The sequence below is a fragment of the Hyalella azteca genome, unplaced genomic scaffold (genome assembly GCF_000764305.2).
Source record: "Hyalella azteca isolate HAZT.00-mixed unplaced genomic scaffold, Hazt_2.0.2 contig11612, whole genome shotgun sequence".
In the NCBI taxonomy this organism is placed as follows: domain Eukaryota; kingdom Metazoa; phylum Arthropoda; class Malacostraca; order Amphipoda; family Hyalellidae; genus Hyalella; species Hyalella azteca.
Window position 1 is genome coordinate 51,604 of NW_025941603.1, and position 14,332 is coordinate 65,935.

The 14,332-nt window shown below is 38.7% G+C and overlaps 1 protein-coding gene across 1 annotated transcript; it reads right to left on the reverse strand.

The window, feature by feature from the left end:
• Nucleotides 1–869: 869 nt before the first annotated feature.
• On the reverse strand, nt 870–12,772 carry LOC125178649. The gene is made up of 8 exons (XM_047882910.1): nt 12,602–12,772; nt 5,184–5,280; nt 4,797–4,852; nt 3,103–3,204; nt 2,678–2,863; nt 2,407–2,415; nt 2,155–2,207; nt 870–1,587 (listed from the first exon to the last, which is right to left on the reverse strand). Exons 1-8 carry the CDS (start codon nt 12,770–12,772, stop codon nt 870–872), a joined length of 1,392 nt encoding a protein of 463 aa, XP_047738866.1.
• Nucleotides 12,773–14,332: the final 1,560 nt, after the last annotated feature.

The window sequence follows — 14,332 nt, forward strand, 5'->3', positions numbered from 1 at the left end:
CGTTAAAATCACGTTTAAGCTAGGGCACGGTTGCGGTAACTTAGATATCAGACTTAAGATAGCATTTAAAAAGTAAGAATTGAGTCGATTTCTCAAATTTTCAAACTGAATTTGGATGAAATTGAAAGAAAAAGAATCAAATGTATAATATACATAGCTATTTCAGAGATGATTAGGCCCGTAGGCTTGTCGACGATTCTTAAGATTGCAGAACATTCACAGCTTGCTGCGGTCTCGAACTCGCAGCTCACTGCTACAATTTTGCTTTGCTAACTGCCCGGCCTCCTCGCCGTTACTGACCAGAAACTGGCGCACAGCGACACAGGTCTGGGATCGAACCCGCACCCCTCTGCTCCAATCCTGATACTCTGAACTGTAACCACTGGGCAAAAAAAATTCATTGTTCCAACTTTACATTATCTAAAGTACGATCAACGAATTGTTTCGAATTGGTTTATCCAGGAATTGTTTCGGTCAACTGTGGTCGGGGAACTGACATCGAAAATTAGTCGCGTAGTAATATTAGGCATCATAGCAAAAGTTTTCGTTTTATGCATAAGACTGAATTACAACAGTGGAACAGTTTTCATCTCCCATGCTAGCATAATTTAAATCTAATTTTTTCTGTACTTGCTGGCGTTGAAATGCAATGCATTTTTTAATTTGGGGCAAAACCATCCATTGATTAACATCAATGTATTTTCTAATTTTGACTGACGCATACGCAACACACCTCGTTTTCAAGTTTAGATCTTGTAACGCAAGTCAAAATATACCAGCTCACTTAATGCAAGTTTAAAAGTCTGTCAACACGTGGAGAATATTAAAAAGATTCAACACGCCTAAAGTACTTCACTGGATTATGGCTGTCAATGCTCTATGTCTGTCAACACGTGGCTGATATTAACACGACTCAAGTTTTCCACTAGCTTGTACCCAAACTTTTCCATAGTTGTGCCACATGCAAGTTGTATTTCACGGAGCGTACTCGCACGAAGTCGACGTGTCCAATACAACAGACGATCTTTTGACCGGCGCCACGTGGTGGTTGGGCTGTTGATCTCCTTGGTAGTATGGGTCCTAACGAACCTCTGCATTGAAGGATGGAAGTCGAGCCCCATCTTTTCAGTGAGAATTTTCACTTGGTTGCTGACGTTAGCCATCAGATCTTCGTACCTAACTAAGTGGACGCGGTCAGGGTACAATTTCTTGAAAGTTTTGTAAGCGTGCAAGTCATCCTCCATGTCAGCGCAGAGTACGGCAGGCGAGTAGCAGTCCAAGTCGCGCGGCTTGCACCACTTCACCGTCGACCTCCTCGAGTTGATCACCGCGCGGGGGTCGCGCACCAGGTAGATCAGCTGCAGGTTGGTACTCACCGGCGCCTCCAGGAAGGGTTTCATCAGCTCCAGCTTTAGTCTCACCATCTTTATGACCATCCATGGGAACAACTGGCAAGCTTGAGATAAGAATTCTGAATCCAGGCACACTTTTTTGCTACGTTGAAGACCTAAGCAGCTCTTCCTGACTCCAGCATCCAAAACTAGGAAAATCTTCTTTATAGTTGCCAAGAGTTTCCGATCTGTAAATCTGTCAAAAAAATGTCATTAACGAATTTTTTTTCTATTCCACCATTGTCTCATTGTTGGAAATGACTATAAATTTAGATATGTATCTCGTGAAAGATACAAATTCTTGATTATACAGTTATTTTCGAAACAGAACTTATTCTTCAAGTGCGTAAAGGTAAAACGTTTCTCACGGGCTCACAGTGGGCCACAACCTTGTTTGAAACAGAGCCATGTCAATAGGTTACAAGGGCTCAAATCCGCACTTGGTCTTTATTGCAAGCAGCTTAGGTACTTCAAAAGGCGGATTTTCTGACTGTGCGTTTCGCGTCATCTTATCACGCTCTGTCTCAGCAAAGCAAACGTTGTGAAGGAAGAAACTAATTTTTTTTTGTTCGCCAATCTTACATCCATTTCAGTGAGAGAGTGAACAGAAAGCGAAAAGAGAAAAGGACCAGACAGGAGAATACGAAAAAGGCGTTATGCTCATAACTGGTTTGCCTTTAGGCATTTAATGTTAGGATGGGAGTGATCGTTTCAGCATGGATTTTATTTTACACAAATCATTTTCACACTCTAAGTTCCTCACTTGCACTGCAATATTTGGCGGACGATGGACTGCGCCTGTTTGGCAGCAGGAGCCTGACCTCCACGTGCTCACCATCACCACCTGCACACAGAGGAATTATTATACCACAAAGTCTGACCTATACGTGCTCACCATCACCACCTGCACACAGAGGATATTTTATAGCACGGAGGCTGACCTCCACATGCTCACCATCACCACCTGCACACAGAGGATATATTATACTAAAAAGTCTGACCTATACGTGCTCACCATCACCACCTGCACACAAAGCATATTTTATAGAACGGAGCCTGACCTCCACGTGTTCTCCCTAACCACCTGAACATAGAGCATTTTCTAACAGAAGCACCTCTCCCAATGGGCGAAACTTTTTTACGAACTTATTGCCTGAAGTACGTCTCTGAATCTGCAAGTGTGTTATTTCGATTTCTGGTTTCCAACAAGCGTTCAATTATGTTTATGATGCATTCTCTTCTCCATCATTATTCGACTGAAATTCCAACAAGTCACAAAAACTCACTTGACTGGGGGACGGAAGGTCCAAATTCGAGAGGATGTCTTTAGGTTCGGTTAGCGTTTGTGCTCTTGCTTCCAGCGGCTGCTTGCAGTCTGGAGTCTTTATTTTTGCCGTTTGTTTGTTGCCTTTAACGTTAAAGAAGAGATGCCGGACCCCAGAGTACATCATCAGGTCCTTCATGATGGATTTCTGAGAGTGAAATACGACTCTTGATTCACCGATAGGTCACGGCGAGAAAAATATTACATTTAAACCATGATTAACGCATTGTTTCCTGAACGAATTCATTGTACAAGTGTAACCTAAAACAAAACTTCCTTCGGATGGAGCAGTAACTTTCTGAGAAGTCGCTCGTAGTCTTGAATTTTCTTATTGAATTTGGACAAGCTGGAGGTGATATGAGTGCTTGTATTAGAATCACCGCTTACCTTGAGGGTACAGCGAGCGCGGTCGTAAGGCTCTGTGAGTGACGCGGACGATGTATTGCTCCGCAGCGACCTCTGTTGAGCCACGACCTGCAGACTGCCAGCCTATAACGACATTCATACCTAATTATTTGACCTGTATCCTGTCAGCGATATTCAACTCTAATTATGTGACCTGTTAGCCTGCATCGACATTCATATCGACATTCATGCTTAATTTTCTGACCTTTAGCCTGCGGACCTTGATCGGCATTCATACTTAACTATATCTGACCTGCAGCTTGTTGGCCTACCTGAGCATCCGTACTAGTTATGTGAACTGCAGTTTGTCAGCCTAAATCGACCAAAATACTTAATCTTTACGGTCGCAGTTGCCGTAAAAGCTTGAAAAAAACGACGAGCGACCCCAGTAATGTCCTTGCATTAATATGCAACTGATAAATGCCAATAATAAGCAGAACGATTGCAGAGTAGCACAGCAATGCGCGACATGTAGCAGCAGAAGAATTAATGATCGGCGCGATCTGCTGCTGCGGATTATGGATCAGTCCAAGCTAAAGGGATCGAACGGAAAGAAGATGGCCTAGTGGTTAAAGTTCAGAGTATCAAGACTGGCTCAGAGAGGTGCGGGTTCGATCTCAGCTCTGTGCGCCAGTTTCTGGTCAGAATCGGCGAGGAGGCCGAGCGGTTAAGCACAGCAAAATTTGAATCAGTGAGTTGTGAGCTCGAGACCGCAACAAGTTGTGAATGTTCTGCGATGTTAAGAATAGGAGACAGGCCTACGGCCTAATAAACGCTGAAACCGCTATATATATTATATAAAACACCACGTCTCGTCTGCACTGGACGTGGTGGACTCTGAATGATCGAGTGATGCGCGTGAAAAAAAGTTGGAGCTACGAAACGCTGAAATTTCGTTGAGAACTGAGTGGACGAAAAACTTCATAGCCCACGCACCATATTGCGCATGGCGCCACCTTCCTAGGACTAATGGCCGCCACGTGGCGCGCAATTCAAATAAGTAAGTTCCCGCGCCGCACCCTGTACCAGTAGAAGAAATAATGATCGGCGCGATCTGCTGCTGCGAATTATGGATCAGTCCAAGCTAAAGGGATCGAACGGAAAGAGGATGGCCTAGTGGTTATAAAGTTCAGAGTACCAAGATTGGCGCAGAGAGGTGCGGGTTCGATCTCAGCTCTGTGCTCCAGTTACTGGTCAGAATCGGCGAGGTGGCCGGGGGGTTAAGCACAGCAGAATTTGAATCAGTGAGTTGTGAGTTCGAGACCACAAAATGCTGTGAATGTTCTGCGATGGTAAGAATCGGAGACAGGCCTACGGCCTAATGAACGCTGAAACCGCTATATATATTATCTACAATACCACGTCACGTCTGCACTGGAAGTGCTAAACTCTGGATGATCGAGTGATGCGCGTGAAAAAAGTTTGCGCTACGAAACGCTGAAATTTCGTTGATCTCCAGAGTTTCAACGGGGTCTTTCGAAAGGAAATAAACTGATTTTGGTGAAAAAATATCTGCGTATTTTACTCTAATTTTGGTAATGAATTCGCAGTGACGTTTGAGAGAACACTCGGCAATTTGAGAGAACACATGGCGAACTTGAGAGAAAACACATGGCGAACTTGAGAGAAAACACATGGCTGAATATTATTGGAAGTGACATCAAGCGCACACTTACCATTTCTGGCGATTTTGAAGTAATAGTTCCGACGGTGGTGTCGAGAGCCCGAATTCCTGTTAAAAATGAAAATTATGCAACTAAAAATAAGGAGCGTGCGAATAAATTTCATCAGAGTTTGATATACGCGTCATCTAATCAACAGTATTTCTGTACCGAAAGAGAGCCTAAGAAATATGTTTAGCATTTCAAAATATAATTGTATTCTGAAGTGCTATATAACAGAGAATTTATTTCTAGCATTTTGACTATCTTCTAACACTAAGAACTTCTTCGCTGCACCTTCGTTATTTATTCTTAATGCTTATTTTACGAAGAGAGCTTATGATAGAATTGAAAACACAAGCTTGTTGTAAAGAGATTAGATTTAAATGAGTGGTTATTAACCGTTTTGAGTCTGCGTTTTGCAGTAGGAGATAACGCTGATAGTTGTCACCACGGACAGCAGCACCAGCGACGCGGCCAGCTTCTTGCCAGCAATGTTCTGCTCACAGCGGAAAGTGTGGGAAAATATATAAATATAAAAAATATTTTAAAAAACCACGTTTTTCTGGTTTTTACAAAAGTAAAAATACTGAAATAAAACAATAACAAAAATTTAAAAACCACGTTTTCTTAACGGACAAAAAAGAAAAACATTTACTCCTGCATAACATTTAAGTTATGTAAAATGTTATGTAATGTTATGTAAGAGTAAATGTTTTTCTTTTTTGTCCGTTAAGAAAACGTGTTTTTTTTTAATTTTTTATTTGTTTTATTTCAGTGTTTTTAGTTTTGTAAAAGCCAGAAAAACGTGGTTTTTAAAAAATATATTTTTTATTTATTTTCCACTTTTTAGTTAGCAATTTTAGCAATTCAAATCAATTTCCAGGGTTGGCAAGTGTGGATGTTCGAGAAAAAACTCAATTCCAAACCGTGAATTTTTCGTGTTTTTTTTTATTTATTTTTAATTAAAAAAAATTTAAATTATTATATCTGATGATCAAATCTTGAATTGTTAGGCAGCATGAGCATGCATGCCAAATTTAAAGTTTCTAGGATGTTCAAAAGAGCTCTAAATAAACGTCTGAATTTTTGATGACAGGCAGACCGCGGAACGAAGTCAAGAATAAAACAAATAAAAAACTTTTACAAACCACGTTTTCTTAACGGACAAATAAGAAAAACATTTACTCTCACATGACATTTAAGTTATGTAAAATGTTATGTAATGTTATGTAAGAGTAAATGTTTTTCTTATTTGTCCGTTAAGAAAACGTGATTTTTAAAAGTTTTTATTTGTTTTATTTCACTATTTTTAGTTTTGTCAAAACCAGAAAAGGTGGTTTTTAAAAATATTTTTATATATATTTATTTTCTACCTTTTAGTTAGCAATTTTAGCAATTCAAATCTATTTCCAGGGTTGGAAAGTCTGGATGTTCGAGAAAAAACTCAATTCCAAACTGTGAATTTTTAGTGTTTTTTTTTACTTTTTAATTTTTTTTTTAATTTTTTTAATTATTATTTTCGATGATCAGATCTTGAATTGTTAGGCAGCATAAACATGCATGCCAAATTTCAACTTACTAGGATGTTTAGAAGTGCTCTAAATTAAGGTTTGAATTTTTGATGACAGACAGACACGAAACGAAGTCAAGAAAAACGTGGTAATAATAAAAAGGGATGAACTTAAGGGTTTATTGTTTTTCCTTCTGGAAAATAAAGTTAGAAAAAATATAACTCAGTACACACTGTAGTGAGTTACAGAGAGCACAATAGTACATTTTTTCCATAAATGAGAAAATGCGCTAAAAGCGTTAAAATTAACGTTTAATCGACGTGAATTCAATGTTTTAGAGTTTAATAATTAATATAATCGTTGGTTCAACGTCAGTTGCCAGGAGGGTCATAATGTATATCAGAGCCGCGAAATCTAAGGAGCTTCATCTTAAAAGTCATTGCTTGCAAATTTTGTCTGCACGTCTCATATTTTAATGATTTCGTCTCATAATTACATTGTTAATTGCTAATTAATATAATTGTTTGTCTCATATTTAACATCTCTTAAATTAATTCGTTCGTCTCTTAATTGCTCGTCTGATATTTTAATGATTTCACCTTATTTATGCTTTTATCTCTTATTAGAAAAGCAATCGTGAAGAGAATCCTTGAAATCGGTGAGCAACATATTATGTCCCTTCACACATCTTAAAAGTGACAGAATGTTTGAGTGGATGTCAACCAAAAGACATCACCCTAATTAAATTAGATACATGTCATGATTGTTATCAGTTTCCTAAAGGATTTCGTGTGTACAATTCTTATTAAAATTTAGCACATATATGATTTACTCTTCTAATATAGTGCTTATACAGTTTATTAATTTTATGCTTTACCCAAGGCCTGATTCTGAGCTGCATGTTGAGCTGTCCGTAGTTGTGCCGCAGAGCCAGCGTTATGGATGTAATGTCTTCACAAAGTGAAAGATGGCGAATTTGTTAATTGGAGTTGTTATGTCGATTATTAGTAACCAAAAATCCTTTCTGCAACTGTGCATCGATCTGTAAGAGCTAGGAAAAATTTTCTGTATTCACAAAAATATACTAGTTTTTTTTCTCTCGTATGATTCACGGTAGGTTCATTTCTGCGAGGTAATATTTTTTCCTTTGGAATTGTACAGCGTTCGTCCTGTCTTATACCAATAAGAAGTCGTGACAATTAAGATACTTGCCTGTGCACAAATTTGTTTCTTTTTCTTTTCTCGGAAAAAAATGGGGGATATTCTGCTTTGGTTGGAATCGCAATGTACTTTTCTAAGACGAATTGACTTGTTATAAGGGGAGCGTCTGGGTCACAAAAAAACTTTGATATAGAAATTTTAATTTTTCAGGAGCGCCAGGTAATTACTATCGATTGAAAAAAGAAGAAAATGCTAAAAAATTCGCCTAATACTTTAGCCCCAGCTTTCTCATTGCCAAATACATGTATTGATGAGACCATCACGTGGCCTTAGACTTCTTCTTGTTCAGCTTACCGCAAATAATAAACCATGTGATTTTTCTGACATAATTATATTATACAAAATGGCAATTTTATAAAAGTTTAAAATGATCTTAAGCAAAAAGTATTGCATGCAAATTCAGGATATATATTCTTTGTTGAACGCGCCTTGTTTACAGCTCCTAAATGAACTCAAATGCATCGCAGTTAACGTGAATAATGATCAATCAAATCAATTTTCCAAAGTAATCTTTGTACATTTTGTTGAATAATGTTTATTTCATATAAATTTGAAACTACCTTACGCAAAAACTAGTGTACGGTACTACGGTTTACTGCGTTGAATGCGCCTTTTGTAACAAGCTTAATTACCGCGAATAACAATATGTAATTAAACGCTATTTTTTCTAAATAAAACTTTGCACATATTGTTAGAAAATGTTTATTCTATATAATTTTTAAACTGTTATACGCCAAAACTAGAGCACGCACATACGTACATTCAGTTCTCCGCGTTTGACGCGCCTTGTCTACAGCAACCTAATGCGTGAGCCCGAAAAATGGAGAAGTGACATTTTTCGATTTTTGGACTCACAAGCTCCACTCTATGCTTAAATTATTCCCCAATAATATCATGACCAGCAGTAGTTTGCCCTGGAACCAAATTGAGATAAGAGACACACAAACAAGCTAAATGCGAATTGCTTTTTGTTCAAGCTATGCTATGGAAAGCTATGTCAGCTATGGAAAGATCGGGTTCCAAAGGCCGGATCCCTTGTGAATCAAGTCACGAAAAGTTCAAGAATCGGCAACAGGCCATGGGCCTATTTCTTCAACGCCGACACTTCTATTCTATTCTATTCTAAGCGTTGAACGAAATTTTTCTCTATTTTCTATTCTGTGTCACAGGCACTGACCGCGCGATTGTGCGGTAAATGAGATACATTATATATACGGATACACACAGAATCGTAAATTGGTATCTCCGCTACCGAAATACTCGTTTGTTAAAAACGGTTATCCCGAAAAATTTGGAGTCCCATTACTTATAATTTCAGTCATTCGCCGAAATAATGTTAGGTATTTGTAAATTTTAAAAAAATTTTTAAAAGTGCATAAAGTTGTAAACCACAATAACCCTTTTCTCATCTTACCCATATTAAAAAATATTCATAGCTTGAGTTGTGACTCTCAGTGCTTAATGGTTGAACCACTCTTATCATCCATACTTATAATGAAGGATCATATATAATGTCGATAAAGCTACACGATGGACGCTTTATTTTAATGACAACGCCTATCATGACATATTGATTCGGTCGGTCCTCGAGAGATAATTATAATGATCTGTCGTCACTCTACGAGTCATGCTTCGGAATGTCAATGCCCAATAAAGTTGCTGGCGTCAATCAAACTTTGTTCTCAATCAAGAATTGTCCTCACGCACTTCCGTGTTCACTTTCACAGTTTCCTAGCGCCGAATTAAGGTGAGTTTCGGTTTTTTTTTTGTGATAATAACAGTAATTTGTATTTGCGTTCTCATTTCCTGGGGTCATAAATTCTTTTTGGAAAATATGCACTTTCGCTCATCACGAAATAGACTCTTGCAGATGTCTTCCTTTTAAAAGTGACCACTGAGCTATCATAGTTTACTCGTAAATTTAAATGTGTTTAGCACCGGTCACTAATAATATCCACGGGCGATGCATATCAAAGTTCAATGCTGAATTGAGAGCGAAGTTTGTTTCTTTATTAATTAACAGTTGACTCTTCAGGTGCTAGGTCGATACCAGCTACTTTGTATGCCACGTGCTATTCAACGATTATAAGTAAACAGACGATTAAAATCTACGGTAATTTGTGTTTTACTGTCCTAAATTATTAATGTCATTATTTAGAATTCTACGCTTTTTATTCGTCATCAATCGTTCAATAATTAGCTTCTAGAGTTCATTAATTGTTAGTATAGTTCTTGGAAGTTTGTTCATTAATGGCAAGCACAGGTAAATATATAAGCCAGTGTTTAATCACCATATGTATTGACGGTTTACTGCGCGCAGTGTTCCGTTTTGTTTCGTTCATAATTCGGTACAATTTGTGCCGAGTCCATTGTACAGATTCATTAAAATGCAATTGACAATGAAAATTATACGGCAGCATTTTTCAAAAATGCAGTCTATAAGTCTCAGTGATCGCCAGTCTTTGAACAAGCAAAATATACGGCGATTGCTATACAAGCGCAATACAAGTGCAATTTACGCTCACTCTGGTATTCATCTGCTTGAAAAAGAATAAATTTTTTGAGTCATTATTCATCTCCAGGAAGTGATCATTATGAGCATACATATAGCCTATAGTATGTCTATGCGGCCTGAATAAACACAATAAACTGTACACCTGGCATAGAATTACTTGAGCCCCCATTATCGTGATCATATTGATCGATCAAACGTCCAGGGTTGTGTGAATAAAACAGAACTTGCAATGAACAACCAGTCTTTTGAGCAATTCAATAGCGCCAATAATTTATTAGACGAGTGTGCCACACGCTAGAATTGAATTATTTGTAGTTTATTGAAAACCATACATCCATGCTGAAGTGAGGTTTTTTAAAAAATGAACAGGAATTTTTTTTAGCAGTTATCGCATTGCGAATCAATGAAATGAAAAATAAGCGAAATTTTAAACCGGGTGGGAAATGTAATACTAATTACATTTAATGTAATTAGTATTAGTAATGTAATTACATTTAATGTAAGTGTATGTAATGTAGTATAAATGTAAATACTTTCAAGATTAAGGCAACCTGATTTATTTAATTAAGAACTTCCATGGTGTTCCTTTCTGGATTAACTGTGAACGCAAATATTCTTGGGTGATTTATTATTGATTGGATGTGAAAATTGGCAACTGGGCGAGGCTGGTAGCTCACGTCTGAGAGGTTAGCTGTGTGCCTATTGAAATGACTTTGTATATAATTGCTTCTCAGACCATTGCCATGGGTGACACTATCTGAGGAATGTACAGTGACAAACCTTGAACAAAAATGTTCTTGGCTTCAATCACTTTTTCAAAAACAATGATCAGGTTTAACGAAATAAGTTATTTAAGGAAAAAATCATGTGAATTAATCATTAGGATTTTAATTTTTATCTGAAGTAAATTTAAAGATAAGCTTATGAATAAAATGTGATCTATTAACAGTAAGTTCTGTTTTAATAACTTCATGAAAACAGTGCGGAAAAATACGATCGTCCGTCTACCAGAAGAAGAATTTATTACAAGTTAAAATGCGTTTAGATAATAATAAGGCTAATATGAGCAGGGTGTACCGAATATTATATTTAACCAGGTTGGTCTATTGACTGGTAATGACGACCCCATTAATCACAGGTGCTGAATTTGCCAAGCATCGTAACTAATTGTTTTATAATCGTATAGTTTGAAGTTATTAAAGCTAACGGCTGATATAAAATTGGCATATACAAAGGAGGACTCAATATTAAAACAGATCCCAACGTTACACATGGATGAACTTTTATTAACATAATTGATTTTGATAACTAATAACACCATATAGAACACCGAGAATTTCGTCCAGAATCACGAGCTCACTCCAGCGTCCAGGTTAACTCATGACCCACACCACAGTACTGCCATTCGCGCCTGTGCGTCGCTTCCGTCTTGCAAGCGAGAACTGATCTGAGTGCCGCCACATGCTTTTCAAATGCAAGCCCAGAGTGCTTAGCAACTACAAGCCTGGGCATGACTGCTGGCAGCGCTTTGCAACGACACGCTTGACACGACTCAGCGCGCTGCTGCTTTTGGGGTTCACAAAACTTGGTTCAAAATTGGTTGCGTAGCTCCAGAATTTTTAAAATCAACGTAACTTTTCTTGGGAAATTGTCATGGGAGATACTAAGTGGAGGTAGCAGGAAACAATCTTCTATTAATATTGAAACAAGTGCGTGCAAAAACCGAATACGTACGAAAACTTATGGTCTTAGGACTGGTAATGAGAGCCGCGGGACATCGAACAGGTTAGGCAGGTTCCTATGAGATCGCTTAATAGGTTGATCTTTCCTGCATTCGAAAATAAGATAAAAATTCTGAATTTATTCTGCTTATTCATGCTTATTTACATCCAATCTGTAGACAGTTCCAAAACTATGTTTATCCCCTATTAAAATAAGACAATGAAAAATTTCGTATATGAATTGTCATAAATTGTGCGACTTACGCGCTTTTTGGACATGTGATTTGGTTTTACGATTTATCCGTAACTTATTGATATGCCCGTCATTTCTCTATCTGTTTTCTTGATAGTTAAATAAATAGTGTGGTGAAAAACGAGCATGCTCATATTTGGAATGAAAATCCCGAATAATAGCAGTTCCGATGAAGGGGTTGTGAAGGAATAATGCTACACAGATGAGGGGAATTACTAAGCTATCACCGCACAAGATATTCTCTTCATCTCAAGCAAAGCAGATCGATGCTTCAATCTACTGACATATACTTATTAATTTTGTAGCCTAATTGTTCGCTCTGAGCGAAATGAATTTTCACATAATGCTAAGTTGCACTGTTAGAATCTAGCATTCTTGCTCAAATTATTTTAAACATAAATTATTGAAGTTCTTATAAAAAATATGGCCAGGACACATTGTATTGAATTGAATCGCATTCCTAAATAACCGTGGCCGAAAATAAAGCTGTCTTCTGTATAAAAGTGTAAAATCTTTCTAGGACCAGTTTCGCGTCACTCGTCTAGAATTATATCAGTTAAAACGTCATCCAAAGAAAGATTTTTTACGCCATTCACTGTTTTATAGCCGAACTTCTCCATAGTTTTCGTGCAGGCAGCTTCCACTTCCCACAACCCCTTGAGCGACAGCGTGTGAGTCCAGTGCAGCAGATGTTCACTGGACTTGCGGGAGGTGGTCCAGGCCGTGTTCACCTCTTGGTTCGTGTGGCTCACGACGAATTTCTCCATGGACGTCGTGAAACTAAGACCCACTTTCTCAGTGATGACCTGCGCCTGGTAGCTACTTCGATGGGAATTATGTGGCTGTAATAACGTAGGAAACCGTACTTTTAATTGAAATAATCATCAAGCAAAGGTAGAAAATTTTGAATGATATAAAATCAGCGATTTTAGATCCTATGCCATCATGTAATTATATTGGATTACAATGTCTAGGAATAAATTCCGATCTTGGGCGATGAACGAGCACCGCTTTAGTTAGATTTTTGACACTACCAGAAAACAGTGTCATTGAAACAGTGCCGTCATTTAAAAGTAGTGTCATTGAAACAGTGCCGTCATTTAAAAGTAGTGTCATTGAAACAGTGCCGTCATTTGAAAACAGTGTCATTGAAACACTGCAGTAATTTAAAAGTAGTGTCATTGAAACAGTGCCGTCATTTGAAAGTAGTGTAATAGAAACAGTGCCGTCATTTGGAAGCAGTGTCATTGAAACACTGCAGTCATTTGAAAGTAGTGTAATTGAAACAGTGCCGTCATTTGGAAGCAGTGTCATTGAAACACTGCAGTCCAAAAAACAGTGCCATCAAAACCTCATGATGAGTTTAGGACTTTGTAGTCCAAGATTAAGATGATGCTCCGCCTTTGTAGTCCTCCGTCTCCGAGACGTCGCTGGGCAGGACACCACGCCCTCGGGTCCCGGATGTAACGTTGAACGTCCGTCTATTTGCCTTTCTTTGGGCCAGCTGATGTAAGATACTGTTGCTTGTCACTTGCTGAGGGTAATTTCCCATTACTGGACAATCCGGGACCTTTCTCAACCACTTGTCCATTCGTCTCTTGAATGTTGCAAGGGTGAACTTCCCTCCTTCAGCGCTTTTGACAGGGCATTAAAGAGCCTCGGTCCTACCAAGGACAGTGGCAGGACCGAAAAGACGAAGAGTCTGTAGTATACAGAGTACAGTCGACAGAGTACAGACGAAGAGTCTGTACTCAGGCCGCGACTCGGTTAGTAAATGGGGGAATCCTGCACAGTTTCCCCTCCTTTCGTCGTAATGTCACTATTTTGGAGATCTCAATTTCAAAGTTGCGAGCTAGTTCGGTTATCATCTTCTCCTCTTCAATATATCCAGTTATCTCTCTTCTCCTCTCCAGTGAGTACAGTCCTAGGTGTTTCGACCTGCCCTAGTAGTTCAGCTCCAGTTCCCTCATACTGCTGATCCTGGACGTGAAGGTCCGCTGCACTGCCTCCAGTTTCCGCACCGCACCCGCCTTGAGTGGCGCCCAAAATTGGCAGCAATACTTAAGATTGGGGAGCACAAGGGCTCTGAAGAGTGTAATAATTGGTGCTGCTTCTCTCGTTTGAAATATTCGTTATATCCACCCCATCCGCTGTCTGCTTCGTGCGATTATTCTCTCGATGTGGTCATCGAATTTGGGGTGGTGGATGAGTACTAATCTTCGGTACTCATCAACACTCAGAGATCTCGAACAATCCTCAATTTCTGTGTCATACGATGCCAAGTAGCGATGTGGCATCCCTGTCTCTGTGCCGACTCTGTATTACTA

Coding starts and splice junctions, on each gene's coding strand:
- LOC125178649 (XM_047882910.1), bottom strand. CDS start 12,772: ATGGAGAAATTCGTCGTGAGCCACACGAACCAAGAGGTGAACACGGCC. Junction 5,281..12,601: donor AGAAGTTCGGCTATAAAACA/GTGAATGGCGTA, acceptor CGCTGTGAGCAG/AACATTGCTGGCAAGAAGCT. Junction 4,853..5,183: donor CAAAACGCAGACTCAAAACG/GTTAATAACCAC, acceptor CATTTTTAACAG/GAATTCGGGCTCTCGACACC.